The sequence below is a fragment of the Triticum aestivum genome, chromosome 6D, assembly GCF_018294505.1.
Source record: "Triticum aestivum cultivar Chinese Spring chromosome 6D, IWGSC CS RefSeq v2.1, whole genome shotgun sequence".
In the NCBI taxonomy this organism is placed as follows: Eukaryota; Viridiplantae; Streptophyta; class Magnoliopsida; order Poales; family Poaceae; genus Triticum; species Triticum aestivum.
Window position 1 is genome coordinate 458,528,075 of NC_057811.1, and position 17,804 is coordinate 458,545,878.

At 43.6% G+C, this 17,804-nt stretch overlaps 1 protein-coding gene across 1 annotated transcript; it reads right to left on the reverse strand.

The window, feature by feature from the left end:
- Positions 1-6,977: 6,977 nt before the first annotated feature.
- On the reverse strand, positions 6,978-10,899 carry LOC123145874 (zinc finger CCCH domain-containing protein 18). Its single transcript, XM_044565384.1, has 4 exons — positions 10,607-10,899; positions 9,418-9,735; positions 8,517-8,577; positions 6,978-8,249 (listed from the first exon to the last, which is right to left on the reverse strand). Exons 1-4 carry the CDS (start codon positions 10,742-10,744, stop codon positions 7,222-7,224), a joined length of 1,545 nt encoding a protein of 514 aa, XP_044421319.1. The 5' UTR covers positions 10,745-10,899; the 3' UTR covers positions 6,978-7,221.
- Between the last annotated feature and the right edge of the window lie 6,905 nt (positions 10,900-17,804).

Here is a 17,804-nt window from a genome sequence, read left to right on the forward strand (position 1 = left end):
TTCGGGTGGCCGCCGGGCCGGTGGGGTTGGGTTGGGTTGGACCGGATAAGGAGACCGGGTCCGGGTCCGATTAATCTTGTCTGGCCAAAGTTTAACGTCGTTGTTATTGTTACCGAGCAAACCATATGCGACCCAGATAATAATAGCCAAGTTTATTTTGTGCTACCTCAAACTGACTCACGTTTATAATAAAAGGAGCAAAGCATGTAGAAAGAAGTTTCACACACGCCAGGCAAGTGAGGAGTAAATAGCATAAAACTACTACTTTACAGGCTATGGTTCCAAAAAACTACCGATTTTTAATTTTTCTCAGATAACTACCAAATGGGTGGTCGGCTGTTTCAAAAAACCCAAATCGCTGAGTGCTTATCAACTGATCATGATTATGACAGGTCAGGTCCACACCTAAACAAAGCGTTAGTTTGACTGTTAGTTTGACCGTTAACTGACATGTGGGGCCCACATGTCAGTGTCTCTTCTTATCTTCCTCTTCTCCTCTCTGCCTCCCTTCTCCTCCACTCTCCCTGCTCGTCAAGAACATCACAGAACCGCCATGGCCGCCGACCACACTCCACGCTGCCGTCCTGTGCCACGTCCGGCCGCCGCCCTATGCCACTTCGAGCCCACTCTGCTGCGGAGCTGGTCGAGCTGCTCCACCCACCTCAAGCCAGCGCGAGGAAGAGGGAAGGGAGAGAGGCCGCGTGGCGAGGAGCTCACTGCGGTTACCGGCGCGGCTCGCCGGCTAGAGGAGGCGGTGGCCGGCAAGGAGCTTCGCCTGGACCCTCGCCCGCCTGGAGAAGCCCCGCCTTCACGCCCTTCCGCCTGGCCCGCGACCTGGCATGCGACCTTGCCGAGCCGTCTCCTTCCCTGACCCGCGACCTGGCCGCCGGCGAGAGCTCCACACGATAGCTGATGGCCGGCGAGCATGGTTGCGGGCGCCCCGCTCGTCTCGATCTGGAGCACAGCCACGGGAAGGACCCGATTGCCTTTTTAATTTTTTTGCAGGGACCTGATTGCTTTTTAAAAATATTTACAAGGGTCTGATTGCTTTTTTAAATTTGTGTGAGGCCCACCCCTAACGGTCAAACAAACAGAGCTCTTACGCGCGGGGCCGACCTGTCATAATCGTGATCAATTGCTAAGCACCCGGCGATTTGGGTTTTTTGAAACAGCCGACCACCCATTTGGTAGTTATCTGAGAAAAATTAAAAATCGGTAGTTTTTTGGAACCATAGCCTGTAAAGTAGTAGTTTTATGCTATTTACTCGCAGGTGAGGGATTTGTAAAACTCAACGTAGATGCCTCTTTTTCTGAGGACAGTGGTTCGGGGGGGTTCAGGTGCAATCTTACGCGATGCTTCTGGATCCTTCATTGCAGCATCATGTAGCGACATTCGGTTCGTTGAGGACGCGGCGACGGCGGAAGCCCGAGGGCTCCGAGACGGCCTCATTCTGGCAAACGACATGGGCTGCAACAAACTGGTGATTGAGGCTGACTGTATGGAAGTGATCCAAGTGATGCAATCTGGAGGCAACTCGCTTGAACCGGCAGCAGCTATTTATGAGGAGTGCGCTTTTATTTGTCGTAATTTTGTTTCAGTTAGTTTTCAACACTGTCCTAGGGAAGCCAATATGGCAGTCCGAGCCTCCGGGTTTTTTGTTAGACATTTTGTCAGAAGATGTAGCCCTTTTTGCTCATGAAATATAAACCGCCATGATGGCATTTCCCTAAAAAAAAAAGTTTCACAGAACCTCCATGGGCAGGTGGTCGTTGCGTTATTTTGCACATGGCACCAAATGAACCGACAGTGGAGCATCGCCCTTTTTTTAGGGAGAAATGTCACATATATATGCATGAAAATACGAACATATTGCAGCACACGTGACTTCTCTCAGGAATTGTCCAAAGAGACAGGACATCACGAAGGAGCCAAAAAAAAACATCTTGCAATAAGGCCTTTTTGAGTCCCTGTAACCATGTTCTCAAAAAGAAAAAGAAAAAGAGTACCTATGCCTTTCTTTTGGTCTATGAGTCAACCATCAATGTACTCCCTCCGTTCCTAAATATAACTATTTCTAGAGATTTCAATACGAACTACATACAGATGTATATAGATATATATTAGAGTGTAGATTCATTCATTTTGCTCTGCATGTACTCTATATTTGGAATCTATAAAAGACTTCTATTTAGGAACGGAGGGTCCATTCCTAAATATAAGTTTTTGTAGAGATTGCAATATGGACGAATGTATATAGACATATTTTAGAGTGTAGATTCACTCATTTTAGAGTGTAGCTATTCCTAAATATCTTTTCCCTTATGCTTCAACGGTTTTATGATTGGTGTCTAAATATTCCAACTTGCATGATTTGAAATCTTGGCTCGCTCTCATCCTTTGCACCATCGGCGCAACGGGTCATCTAGTGAATGTTGTCTACCTTTGTTGAATCGTCCTTTTGCTGTCGTGACCCGTGGACGGATAGCTCTCTTGTCTGTCTTGCATACGTTGGTTCCCGTTGGGTGGGTGTGGAGGTGCTTTGCCTACCTGGCTTGTTGTTGTCGTTACCCCCGACAGATGGCTTGTTTAGAGCGTCAACCCTGATTTTGGACTCTGCGGCCCGGCCGGTTTTCTTATTCGGCGTGCGTGTGTGTCAGACGTGTTGTATGATTGAAAGTTTTGTTCGATGGATTTGGCATGGCCTCCTCCCCTATGCTCAGTGATCTTACTCGACCCACTAAGTGAATCGTTTGGTCAGCTCCCTTGGCTTTCTTCCCTCACATGATTCGGGTGGGAGTGGGCAGCTCTGACGTCGTTTGACGTGGAGTGTGTGGTCGGTCTTCGTTACCAACCCTCCTGCTCCGTTGCCCTGGCCGTTCCTCTTTTCAGTTGTATGTATGTTTGGCGATGCCTTATGGAGCGGTATGCTCGACGGCCACCGACAACACATCCGAGATCGATGCCTTATTTTCACGGTTGCAAAATGAAAGAAGGCATGCCAAACGAGGTTGCCCATACATTTGTATTCAATTCGGTTGGGCGTGCTCGTTTCGCCATCTTCAAAGACCCGAGAGGACAGTTACAGTTTCGACATACACCGGCCCGCACACGCTAAGGCAGGTGGTTATGTGATGCTCATGAACAAACTACCGCAACAATGTCTTTTGCAGATGGATTTTAGCGAACATGGTCAATAAAGTATTCGGGTCTTATGGTTTGCCCGTATGTTGTTTTAGAGTGTCTTCCCGGCTTTTGGAGTATGCGGCCTCACACGTGTTGTATGATCGTGTTTTCCCTTTGAATTGGCTGAACGTTTCGCTCGGTGGCTTTGGCACAATCTCCTGCTTGTTCTTGCTAATCTCACTCTCCCCCAGTCAGTGAATCGTTTGGTAGGCTCCCTTGGTTTTCTTCTGCTCACGTGATTCCGGGTGGGGGCGGGCGGTTCCGACGTCATTTGATCGTGGAGTGTGTGATCGGTCTTCGCTACCAACCCGCCTGCTCCATGACTGCTACACGTGCCACCCATAGCTTGCTTAACTTCCGGTTGTAGTTGGTCTTTGCGCTGTTGCAGACAGCCAGGGAAAAAATCCATCACAAACAGAGTCTCATGTCACCAAAAGTAAACCGCCAAGAAAAACTATGGGCAATTATCGTCGTCAAAGCAAATCAAAATGCAGTATGAGCATAATCATTTGCAAACAGTTGGGGAGAAAAATCCTTCAAATATTTCCTTAACCTCCGGCCTGCAGTTGGTATCTACGCCAATTGACGCAATGGGTCATCTAGTATTGTTCAAAGCACAAGGTTATCCCATATGAGAAAGTTTTATCTGCTCTAGAAGGCAAAGCAACAATGGTGGATTTAGCGTGGTGCTACCATTGGAGATGCAACACACACATTTAATTGCATCGCATAGTATGACATGGCAATGAACAATTATTGGTCCATTTATTTATCGTACTTGAAGTTTAAAATATGGTACAAAGAAATTTTCCGGCAATGCCTCATAGGCTCCTTTGAGAAGAAAAAGGAGAAGAATTTCTCATGAGCTAACTAATATTCATGCTAATAATGGTTCTTGAATTGGCACCAAAGCAGAATTCTGAATATAACTACAGGACAAAATTGCTCCTATGAAAGATGAAAATTCGAATACATCAACCAAGAGCATGAGCTTTAACTCCCTGCTTGCTATTGTAGAGCGAGAAAAATAGATAAAGCTACAAGCATATGAATTTAAGAAGTTTTATTCTAGAAAGTAGGAGCTCTAGCATTTCGTTCATTGAACATGCATAGAAATTTTGTAAGAGTAGCTCATTAGGCCAAAAAGGGGTTGGCAACCGAGTTGTTAGCAGGGATGCAATCCAGCTATAAACAAGGAAAAATATGTTCCGTTTCCTATAGAGATTTTCTTCTTCTAATTACTCTCTTTTATGTTTTAAAATTAAAATACACAATGAATAATAAAATACATAAATGGTCATGCATTCTGTGGTCCCTCCTCTTTTTATCCGGGCTTGGGACCGGCTATGCATAGCATAGGCAGAGTTACCCACCCACCCTCCAAACACATTATCACATGAGTAAGACAACCCTTGGTTTTGATGGAGAGCAAATTTTGCTGTCCACCACTACCAAGAATTGCCTCGCCCTTTGAGTAGCCTTAAGCAAGAAAGGATCTCCTTAATTTTAAGGTCGAGCCAAGTAACTATATCAAGGCTCATCTTGCCCCTTGCATAGGCTTACTTTTTGCACCAAATAAGCAAGACAAATCTTGGTTTTGATGGATAGCAAAATTTGATGTCCATCACTAGCAAGAATTGCCTTGCCGTTTGAGTAGCCTCAAGGGTTCCTTGATTTTGAGGGAGCCAAATGACTCTCGTATTGTTCTTTGCATAGAATTATTTATGCGTCGGATGAGCAAGGCAATCCTTGGTTTTGATGAAGAGCAAAATTTGCTTTCCACCACTAGCAAGAATTGCCTTGCCCTTGAGTAACCTTAAGAGAGTAAGGATTTCCTTGATTTTGATGAAAAACCAAATGGCTCTTCTACACTAGCAAGGATCACCTTAACATTTGCTTAGCTTTACATTTGTATAACTGAGCAAAGATTGTCTTGAATCTTTAGGAGCAAAATATGCTCTTCTACCTTTGTGCCAAGTGAGCAAGCAATCATTGTTTTTGACGAAGAGAAATTTTTGCTCTCTGTCACTAGCAATGATTGCCTTGCCCCTTGAGTATCTTAAGTGAGCAAGGGTTTCTTTCATTATAATAAAAGTGAGCAAAATTGCCTCGCTTTTGTGGAGGGTTAATCCTCAACGGGCGAGGATCATGCCACCCCATACTTAGCAAAACGAGAAAGAGTTCCCTTGCTTTTGTGGAGAGCCAATCCTCCACGAGCAAGGGTTTCCATTTGTCTGCGCAATGAGCACAATATTGTTTACGCATTCATGGAGAATCAACCCTTCATGAGCAAGATTCTCATCCCACTTGCCTGGTATGCACCTGACTTTTGGGAGGAAATGCACGATTGTAATGCAACATTGCTTGAAGCATGGAGCAAACCATTGCATTTTGCAACATGTACGCCAATATCTATTATCATGAGAAGAATTAACAACATATTCCATAAATAAAGAAAAGTTCAATGAGGTTCATGCAATATGAACTATTGTATGTAAACCCAACCACATTATCATGACTCAGCCTAATCGAGACACTTACTTGTGGTAGGAAAATGATGCAATAGTGGAGATAATAAACAGGGAGAATGTTTTTTGTGGTCAAAGTTTTTATTTATTATCACCAACATCAAAGAAAATTGCTATTTCAGAAAGCATGTGTAGAAATATTTGGAAACAATGTTTCAATGGAAATGAAATTCCATAAATGGTTAGCTGTCGGTACAAACTTATGGATTCGAGGATGTACAATAAGTAAAAAATATGACACTCTGAGCTAATGGAATTGACATCATATTTTGTAAATTAATAAAGGCTCAATGAGTTTCAAGTAATAATTATAAATTATGTAAACCCAGCCTCATTATCATGAATCAACTTAATCCCGGCACTTATTTGTAGTGGGAAAATGACCCATAGTGGAGATAATAGATAAGTACTAGCATAATTTGTGTTATCAAACTTGTATTTATTATCATCGACAGTAAACAAAGTTACTATTTCAGAAAGCATGTCTAGAAATACTTCTAAACGAGATTCCAATGAGAATGAAAAGATATTCATAAATGGGTTGCGCAAGTATACATTAAACTTATGGGCACAATAAGAAAAAAATTATTGACTTGCTGAGCTCACATATTCCCATCTTGCTGAGTTCATCAGTTGCTTACCACGGCGAAATGTCTGCGAAGAGGGACAGGACCGAAGCTCGAGCGCGCGCGGAGCGCAACGCCGGCATCCGGACCCAGCATCCCAACACCCCCCCTCGGCCAATCCAGGAGGAGTGAGGGCGAGGTGGGAGGAGACATGAAAGCCAGAGCCCGGAGGAGAGCATGCACTAGGGGACGATGAAGCGGGGGGGCTGGACGGCGAGGGCCAGCCCGCCGATCAGGAGCACCGCCGTCGGCCGGTTGATGCGGCGGACCAGAGGTGGGTGGGTGAGATGCTTCTTCCTCCCTCTCAAGTGCTAACCAACTACTGTATCTTCAACAAGAAGTGCTAACCAACAGAGTTATTATTAGCTCAATTAATTTGGTGACAATCAAGTAGCTCATGCTTAGGATGCGTTCTGTCCTTTGCTATGCCGGCGTGTTAATATATTCAGGAGAGGAGCAAAAAATCAAGCCACTAGAAGCTCATATCTTGGTGAAAGTTTCGCTTTCATTGATTTCTGGATGTTTCTTTTTTTTAGCTGCATTTCTGGATGTTTCGAGTGAATTGATATTTTGCACCCCTAAGCGAAGCAGACAAGCATCACCTTGGAAGCTACTCATCAACTGTTAGTCAACATAATATTACATGGACCAGTAAAAACTCCATAAGCAGCAGAATATACCAAGCAAAACATCCATCCATCAGATATGCATATGACAAGACCATTTGTGCCATATCTGGAGTAGTTCAGATATAACTATAACAGGAATGGTTCTACCTCTAGGGCTCATACGAAAACCCCTCTAAATTGGATATCACATCCAGCCAACTACAACAGAGCTCCAATCAAACACCCACCGACTGCGCACACACAGACGTCGCATATCAGAATTTCAACCACTTCTTCTCCTTCTCCTTCCTAGCGACCGCGTTGGTGGCCGAGGTGTGCGTCGCCTCGGCGTCGGCGAGCGCCTTCCGCGTCTGCTCCAGCTTCCTCGACGCCGCATCGTGCACTGCCTTATCCTTGCGGTTGCGCTGCACCATCTCCTCCAGCCGCCCGACCTGGCTCCTCAGCTCCTTCACCTCGTCGTCGTACGCGAGCAGAGACCTTCTGTTGTCTTCCTTCTTGGGATGCCCATTGGCCTGACCCGACGGCGACTCTTTCCTGGCTTTGGCGGCCGAGGAGCCTTCCGTCGCGTCCTGGCTCACCAGCTGGCTGTTCATGAAGCTGAAGACGGACCTCTCCGCCTCCTCGGCCTTGGCGGCCCTGGCCAGCTCTGCAAACTTCCTGTCGCGCTTCCTTTGCCCGCCCCGGCTACGCTTCTTGTCTTTGTTGCGGTGGATGCTTCGGCCGTCCTCGCCTGTGGTTGCAGCGACCGCGTGGTCGAGTGATTGCTTGGCCGGTAGTACCTTGACTGGGATTGGATCGAGCATGCCTTGGCCGGACACGCCTAGCCCCATGCCCTCCCGGTAACCCATTTTTGCCATCATTTTGGAGGCGACGCCCCTGGTGTGCTGTTCCCATTTTGCAAAGATCACGGTCTCAGACTGAACACCGGTTAAATTTGTGGTTTCCAAACGGCCAAGACCCTGATGGATGATGGATTCATCCTCTTGATCGTCATCTTCACTTAACTCCGATTCATCCTCGCTTGAGCCTCTTTCATCATCTTCGCCGCTCACATCAGCATATTCTGGGATAGAAAGGGAATCACCTGGAAGCGTTGCAGTGCTCCCATCATCTTGAAAGACCACCTGACCGCGCTTCAACTCATCATCCCACGACTCGAGTTCAGCTCTCCTCCAAAGGCCAGAATGGTGCCCAGAAGCTGCCAGTATGCTGGATCCTGCTAAGGACTGTCGCCATGCAGTTGGAGTGAACCGTTTCAAGGATGAAGTAGGAATCACAACACCTGCAAATAATTATGAATTAGAAAACATGCATACCACTTAGCATGAAAGGACAAAATCATACACAAATCTTTACAGTAATGCATAGGAAAACAGGGAGAAGCAAATATTGCATAGTGACACAGTATTCACCAAAAAAGCAATATGAATCCATTGAAGGAGCAATTCGTTTTAAAGGGTTCAATGTGAAAACAAATCGATAAGACATGGGAAAAAAGCGCAGTCCAAAGGGTTCAATCCTTCAAACGGTGAAAAAAGCATTTACATACCATGGGACAAGCGGCAGTTATTAGCAAACCGACACCGTTGCTGCAGAAAGAACTTGCACATCTGCACTATGGGCAGACTTATATTAGAAAGTCTGGTAATAATAAGATCTTTGTTCTGGGTATTACTTCAGTTATATTATAAGCAGCAGAAAGTTATGGCTGAAGGAAAGGTAGCTGTAGCAACCCACCTGCCTAACCTGCTTTAAGAGGGGGTTTTCTGCTTTGTTGTGTATTTCTGGTTGTCCGTGGGAGTGGGATGGAAACAAACAGAGGGTGCAATACGCTCAGGTTTTATCAAGAGAAATCTATTATCGAACAGATGGGTTATAATGAGTATATGCGCATTTCACATGGTTCTAGTAACGAAGAGTATAATGTAACGTCTCTTTGCCTGGCAACAATTCATCAATAGTTCCGAAGGAGATGGGATTTGGAAATCAAACCACATGAACAGCTTTGTAACCCAGCGAGGGTTTATATTGATTATGCATGTCCACATTAGACAATCGTATTCACAACAGAAGGACTTCTGTTGAGTTTAAAATTCAGATAAATGGTGGAGATATCCACAATGTATATTTTGTGACAATCAGAACTATTTCCTATGGTTGCTCAGTCACGCAATAGTCAAAGGCCATTCAACAAAACAACCATACAGGTCCTAGCATTAGTGGAAGTGACACACAAGCATATTTGAAGAAGGGAAAGCAGCGAAAAGGAATACATACTACAAAGTAACCAAGTAATTTCCTACTTGCTTGGTGAGCCACTGCCACATAGTTACCAATCCAACCATATCAGCACGTAAGGGGTTAACTCTGGTGGTTACCAGGTAAGCAGGCTGGTTCAATTCGGAAGACAATCTTTGTGTAAAAAAGATAGATCAAGTTGCATGACTCACCGACATTTTTTCTGATGTGGGTGTCAGAAATGAGACCCGTGCATTGCCTGAACCTTCAAGTCCTAGAATGCATCCATTATACCAACGCCCATCATTGTGCCTGAATCTACACTTTGATCCTACTGAAAATTCTTGTGGCTCCAATGGTTCTGGCTCAACATCATCCGGATCTAATGGCTCGATAGCAACTTCAGTTGATAACGATGCTGACTCCTGATTTGGAAAGATCTGATCGATTTGCTTCACCAGCCTAGAACGCTTCAAATGCAGAAGCCCTTCCTCTGCATCCTTGATCGCAGACAGAAGTTCCCCATGCACCTTCAGAACAAAACATAAATTTAACTCGGATATAGTACAAGTGCAAATGCAAATGATGAAACATTGTGATGACCTGAAATATCTCCCCAAAAGGGGTCCAGAATTTTCTCCAAGGGTCTTTAAGACAAGACATGCACACATATGTGCGCATATCAGGAATGAGCAAAAAAAGGGAGCTACTAATCACTTCCACAGTACATGCCTTACTTTCTTGCAGCAGCTCTCATCAGTCGTCAATGATGAGTTGAAAGAAATAAGCTAAGATGCAAAATCTAGTAAACTCATGCTCTCAATACCGCATGCCAGTATAAGTAGATGTTGTAATATACAATGCTTAATCTCTTCTACAGTTTTTCAGCTTAGCTGCTGCCAATGAGAAAACAACACATGAATGAGCTAATCCAACCCCTGTAGGAATATCCATGGACAAAGTGAGCTAATCCAACACCTGCAGGAATATCCATGGACAAAGTGCACTGGAACAATGCCACACATTAAAGAAGGAGCACCGTTTCTTGTAATCAAACCATCACACTACCAATTAGTCTCACCTCCCAAAATAGAACATCCCTAACTGAGTAATTGTTGCAACTATCAGCTAATAATCCAGCACATACTGCCGAATGCCCTAATCCCATCACAAACAGGCAATCCATACTGGCAATCATTCAGGTTCTACTCGTACTCCAATAAGCACTAGCTCCGTACTCCCTGCCTCGACGAATCAGGGACGCCCCCTAGAAGTCCAGAATCCTAGGACCCCTAAGAATCCCCATCCCTACGGAACTAATTAATCAGGACCCGGGAGCAGTTCCAGCAATCTGGGCCGCGCTGCACGTTCAGGGACAGACACGCACAGATGCGTACGCACCTCGAGGAGGTCCGCGTTGGAGGCGTCGGCGGCGAGGGCCTCGTCGACGGCGGCGAGGGAGGACCGCTGCTCCTCCAGGTGCTGCTCCAGCTGCAGCTCGATCTCCGCCGCCTCGTCCTCCTCCCCCTCGCCCGCCATGGCTCACCGGTCCAGGCAGCGGTCGGTCGGGAGAAGAGAGAAGGGCCGACGATTTCGATGGGTCAAGAAGTGCCGGTGCGGCAGCGCCGCTGCGCCGGGAGGACGACGGGTGTGGTGGGCCGGGGCGCCGCGAGCAAAAGGCCACGGGCTGCGTGGCTGGGCTTCTACTGGGCTTGGCGGGCCGGAACACTACGGGCCATCCACACGTGGAGGCGCCTGGCTTCAGTCGGTTCGCGCCGACAGAGAGACCAAGCGCGACACGAACCCAACCCAAGCACGACTCCGCATTGAACCCGAACTCATCGTCACTAGATCATATCACTTTGCCAACTTTATTGTCACAGAAGTATTAAAGTATTAGCTGTCAATGAAGTAAGAAAAATGATTATGCAATTGTATTGCGACATTTTCAATATGTAATTACAGAGTTTGATGATTTCAATATTTCATTTTTGAATGTATTGGTCTAGAGTGTCAAATTTTTCATAACTAAGAAGTTAGCCTTCACTGCTTAGTTTATTACTCCCTCTGTAAACTAATATAAAAGCGTTTAGATCACTACTTTAGTATTCTAAACGCTCTTATATTAGTTTACGGAGGGAGTAGTACACATTCAAATGTGTCACCTCATCCTGATTGTCAAGCCAACCAATTAGCCTTACCAATTAATTGCATGTATGCATGCATCCTCCATGCTAGTTTCATTCTCTCGCACTACTGCATGCTATTTTTTCCAACTCCCTTTCAACTAGTCATCCATACTAGTTTCATTCTCTCGCACTAGTCCAGACTATTTTTTCCAACTCCCTTTCAACTAGTAACTAAATGTGCATATGTTGTGAACAAAAATATCCAATATATTAGTAATACAATAGTGATGTACTCCTATATACAATCAATTTTCATTGAATATATTGCAACAAATTTCGGCGGTAACATGCGGAGTATCATCTAGTATGCTCCATTGTTTATTCATCCTTTTATATGAATAACATAATTTTCTGCATTCAAGATGCTATAAGTACTTGCATCTAGCAATAAACGGAATCCCTGTGAGAGAGAAGACATTGTCGTCTTCTCTTATCATCTCCTTCTACCTTAGGGCACTTCCAATGCATTGGCTCTTAACCTGTTATTATATGTAGTAAAAAAATATAAACAACCATCGCAATACATTATCTCTTAGGTATTGTATCTAAGGGCAACTCCCATGCTCCATCTTAGACTATATCTTAGTCATGACTCGTGACACCTATGATGTGACATCCTATTTAATGAAAAAAATAGAGTAACCATATCTTAATATAGATATAGTTCTTAGCATCAAAGCCAAAACAACTCATGATCTTTCTCTCACAAAACACATTAAATTAAAGCCATTTTAAATTCAACAATAAGATACAATGCATTCGAAGCGTTATATACCTAGCGCACACTTAATGCATATGATATAGTCTAAGATCGATATAGTATATCCATTGAATTGGCTTTGGGGTCATATTTGCATCTCAACCATGTGGCCTAGTTGTGGGGATAACGGAACAAGCGAAAAAATGGGAGGTAAGCCACATCAGATCAAGACATTACTCATTAGTTACACTGCATAGGAAAACAAGCTAAGAGTCGTATCTCCCGTAACATACAACTATACACTCTCTTCTTTAAATACAGTGCCACCTTCGTGTTTTACCTATAATATTGTGCTAAGGGCAAAGCATTTGGAGTGACCTTAGTTAAAAAAACTAAAAATGGGATATATTAGTTTGTTTACATATGTGATAAAGGATGTAAAGGTAGATGCTAAGGTTAAAAGCTCTAACACCATCGCTAATCTAGATAAATCACTTCTGGTTAGATTATGATATCAAACCTTTTACTTTAATCGACAAAATTTGTAGGTACTACAAGTCGCGTTAAAAGATGTGGTAAAAGGATTTACGACACAACAAATAGAGAGAGAGAGAGAGAAAACCTAATTTATGACTGTTAGGGACGCGGATGATCTTAGCATAGTAGAATATCTGCTACTGCAGAAGTACATGTTCAAGCAAAACACACTTCTTTACATGATTTGCGGTCATCGTCAACCAACAAAGTATAAAAAGGGCTCGCCACTGGATCACCATTCCCCTTGTTATTGAGAAGGGCCGCCATGGTACTCGGCCCATTGTCATTTCTCCATTGATCCTAAAGGTCAAAAGGTGGACTTTCTCTTTGAAGACTGAGCAAATAGAGAGCAGAAATGAAATGTCTAGAATGAGCATATGAACAATCAAGCACTTCATGGTCACCGGATGTACATCGTTCACTAGTGGACAAGTCATTCAAGCAACTAAATAGAGTGAAGAGGTGGAGTGTTAGAGCATGGATAATAATAGCATCAACCGCTATATATTGGTGTCATGTCGTCAAGGGCTATCATTATGAATCACCCATATACTCTTTTTTGGCCTTGAAGCACATCAAGAAATTTAGTTTTGCATTAGATCCTGCTTCTTTCATTTTGTTTCCTCTCTCTCTCTCTCTCTCTCTCTCTCCTAAATAGGTAAAAGTGTCATGTAAGTAGGCTTATAACCCCTTTTTATACTTGCTCTTAAGGAACCAGTGCAGATGAACCTTCACAACTCTCTTTGGTAATAACGATGCTATTAAATTTAATATGTGAATGTTTCCTTTTACTAAGTACATCTCTTGAGTCTTGAGGGTGCTCACAGAAAACCCAAACAAATCTTCAGCTTAATGGAGATCGGTTACTAAAAACAATTAGAAATCACGTGTTGGGGTTTTCACAAATTCTGCTTTTATTTTCATAAGTATAAGTAAAGTTTCAAGATTTTTTGTTTTTTGTTTTTCAGATAAACAAAATGGAAATGTAAATCTTAAGTCGGGCATTTGTGCCCAAAATATTATTCGTGCATATACTACATCGAGATATATGCATGTTGGGAGGTTGTCATGTTTGCAACTTGGATTAAGCTGAGATATAGATGAAATTTAGATATGATGGTTTATTGGTAGATTCTGATAAATATAAGCTACATTCTGATAAAATTGAAGACCATAAGCTAGTTTGCTTTATGTAGCGCACTAATAAGAATATTTCATACATAAATTTGACATGTATGTAAGGTATGTCCATATGTGCATGTGGTTATTTTTCTCCAAGATTCTCTAAGACTTTTGAACATGATTTTTCTTCTAGAAACGAAAAGACTTCCCTCGAGGGACTCATCCTTGGATTATTGTATGTTGCTTTGAGAAAGAAAATAAATAGAAAGAAGTCTCCAACTCTCCATACGAACTGTACCTCCTTCATTTGTACTTGACTTTATTATTTAGCAATCTAAAAAGTATACAGAGAGGAGTTTCCCCAAGGGAAAGGAGATGACTTCAAAGGCCATTTTGAAATTACATCCGGAGGCTTTACTGCATAGGAAAGAACAACTAGAAGAGGGCGGTTCCTCCAATGTATTGGGTTTCCAAACAAATCCTTGCTTTAGCGGCATCGACTAGAATCCTGCATCAGAGAAGACGAAAATCGATTTCCAGTTCAAAGCCTTAACAACTAAAGCAACAAGAAGTAAGCCCATAGCTTCCACCTGCAAAACCTATTGCACATTCGAGGTTGCCGACTAGACGAATATTGAGTGACTACTATGCTCATCTTTTTAGGAACACTCCAAATGAAGCTTTGTTTGTCGCAACAACAGGGTTGAATGTTGCATCTACATAAGGTAAAATACATGCAGGATGTAAAAGCACAGCAGATTAGTTCTTGGTGAAATTTTGATGTAAGCTCTAGCCCGGGTAGGTGTGTGAGTCCTTAGGATCGAAAACATCAATTTTGAAACCAAATCGATCTCACAAAGTTGCAATGAAAGAACAAATGTGAATCATTTTCTATATGACCGCACCTACAACATTCTTTTTTTTAATATGGGTAGAATAGCTGGATGCTCTTCAGCCTGAAGTAGAAGCCCTTCTAATGAGTCTCCATTCAAAGGTTTTGACTATAGGAGCAATGTATCTGTTGTTAGAATGACAATTTCTTGATCCGTAATAAGTGAGCCTCGCCTAGTGGAAGTAGCTTGTGTGTCCTGCATGACGGTTTTGTATGCACTCTTGGTAGTATAGTATGTATTAGGTGTGTGAGTCCAACAAATAGTATCGTTAAAATAAGCACTGATAACAGGAACATTTAGAATATCATTCTTAAAAGACTCATCAAAGAAAGTGCTAATCGTATATGCATCCCAAAGTTTGGAACTGAGCTGTCAAAGGTCGCTAATTATGCTAGGACATGGCTCTTTAGATTAGGCTTTAAATGATCATGAATATTCTATCAATCCTTGCACCAAGGCCTTGTCCAGATGCAAGTGTTGTCATTAGCAATTGAAAGTCGACAAGAGTCGAGCATAAAAGGAAGAATTTTTGTAATCGATGTCTAAAAAGCAGACTTGGGAACACAGGAGTGGGATTTCCAAATCAAAGTATTATGAAAATATTCGAGTCTCTCATATCCTTTGGTTTGTACCTTGACAAAGATTACACTGTAAAGGTTGCAAAGATAGATCGATCCACCTTAATGTCAACGCTAAAAAGAGCTAAATAGTCCGTTAGTTTTTTTTTCTAAAAAAGAATATTTAAGTTTGGGAAAAAAGTTCTGAATTTGTTCACACTATACAAAAAAATATTTTAAAAAAATCTGAATTTTTTCTCAAGTATAAATGCATAACCGTAGAATTTCATGAAGAAGTATATTTATTGGGAAATGATTAACATCAACCGGCGGATTATCACACTCGTGTCCGCCGTCCTGGTTGCGCGACACGTGGCCTACTGGACTACCCACGTTTCTCTCCCTAATCTTATCTCTTCCTCAACCTTTTCTCATGCGCAGAAACACCCGCCTCAGCCATCATCATCTCCTTCAGCAACGCTCGCCCCACCATCTCAAGCTCCTGCAGCAACGCCAACCTCGGCCATGCCCGTGACCACCTCAAGCTGTCGCAGCAACGCCCTGCTCGGCCGTGGCTCTTCCTGCCATCAGAACCATCTCCTTCATGTCATGGTCTCTATTTGCAAAAAAGTTCTCCAACATGAACTCTGTTGCAAAAAATTATGCAACATGACCCTTATTGCAAAAGGATTTTTGCAGTCGATATTTAAAATTTCTGCAACAAGACCTTTGTTACGAAAAATTTCTGCAACAAGACCTTTATTACAAAAAATAAATAAATAAATTATGCAACAAGACCTTTGTTGTGAAAAATTTCTGCAACAAGACCCCTATTGCAAAAAAAATGCAACAAAACCTTTGTTGCGAAAAAATTCTGCAACAAGACCTCTGTTGCAAAAACTAAAGAAGTACATGCTCGAATGATTGCAACAAGCTAGTTGTTGCGGAGGGCCGTCTACGACGCCCCTCCAAAGAGATGGCTGCTTTCGGAGTACTCCTAGATCGGACATGCTAAACGTTACGTCAACGAGCCGGTGGATCTTTTCTAATTATCCGCCGGCCGACGCGTAGCGTTGCCCATATTTATTTCAGGGCTAAAAAAAAGTCAAAACACTCTATGATGGATGTACTATTTGCTATTATAGATCCAACAATTTTTCTTCCGTGAAACACACAATTTGAATATTTATTAATAGAAATCAGGTATGTTTATCCCGCAAAAAAATCAGGTATGTTTAACATTTAAGTGTCTTTGCGGGGACTAACATATACATGTACACATTTGTTTTGGAAGCCGATAACACCCAAACATGTGGGCGTTAAGGGGTTTGGTCACACGTTTCATGTGGTGTCTAAGAGAAACAGCCCACACGCCTACGTGTGGGCAAAACAAGTAGTGGCCACACGCTTTTTTTTGCCTCGCGGTCCCTCCCACACGCCTGCGTGTGGGCAAAATAGATAACGCCCACATGCCCGTACATCAGGCCTCCTACCTCATGGTCCCGCACGCCCCGCGTGACAGTCACCAAGCGTCCCCGTAGTTGCCATGGTCCGGACCCTCTTTCATGTTCGTTTAACTGCAGTTGCCATGTTGCTGAACTACAGTTGCCATGTCGGACAACTACAGTTGCCATGGTTGCTCAACTGCAGTTGCCATCTCAGGTGCCAGATGCCATTTTTGGACAACTGCAGCTGTTGCCATGTGTGGTCTGGTCTACTACAGTTGTCATGATTTGAAATTTTAGGAGTTGTCGCCTACTAACATTAGGCAGTTGCCATGTAGCACCACAAAAGACATGGCAAAAAAACATGTTCGGGTAAAAAGAGAGTTGCCATCTGCTTACAAGCACACTAGGGGCAGTTGCCATGTATCATGCAAAACACATCGCAACTGACAGCTTTGGGTGTGGGAGAGGAGACGGGCGTGTGAGCACGGTGGTATATTTAAGAGTTGCCATCTACTAAACACTAGGCAGTTGCCATGTCGCACTACAAAAAGACATGGCAAAATAACATTTTCGGGTAAAGAGAGAGTTGCCATCTACTTACAAGCATATTAGGGCAGTTGCCATGTATCCTGCAAAACACGTGGCAACTAATAGCTTTGGGTGTAGGAGAGAAGACGGGTGTGTGGCGAACTGATAAACGCCCACACACCAGCCCCTCTGCGTGCGTTGAAAACTGGCATGTGGGCGAACTGCTAAACGCCCACACACCAGCATCTCCGCGTGTGAAAGCGGACGTGTGGGGGACCGGATGAATGCCCACACACGAGCCCAATCCTACGTGGCAGCAAAAACATGTCAAGATTCGTGTAAACTCAAACGGACGTTGATCCATGCGTGTGGGCGAGATGCAAACGCCCACACGTGCGTTAGTGTTTCTGTTTGTTTTTTAATCTTAGACTTAAAGTGTGTGGATGTAGCCAATGATGATATATATTCAGATTTACACGTGCTTCGGTCGGTTACTCGGCTTGCCTTGACCACGTACAGCTGATGCTGATCCAGAATCGAACCCAAGTATCCAGCGGGCGGGGACGAGGGAGAGAGAGAGAGAGACCGAGCGCCACACGAACCGGACCCAAACACGGCTCCGGAT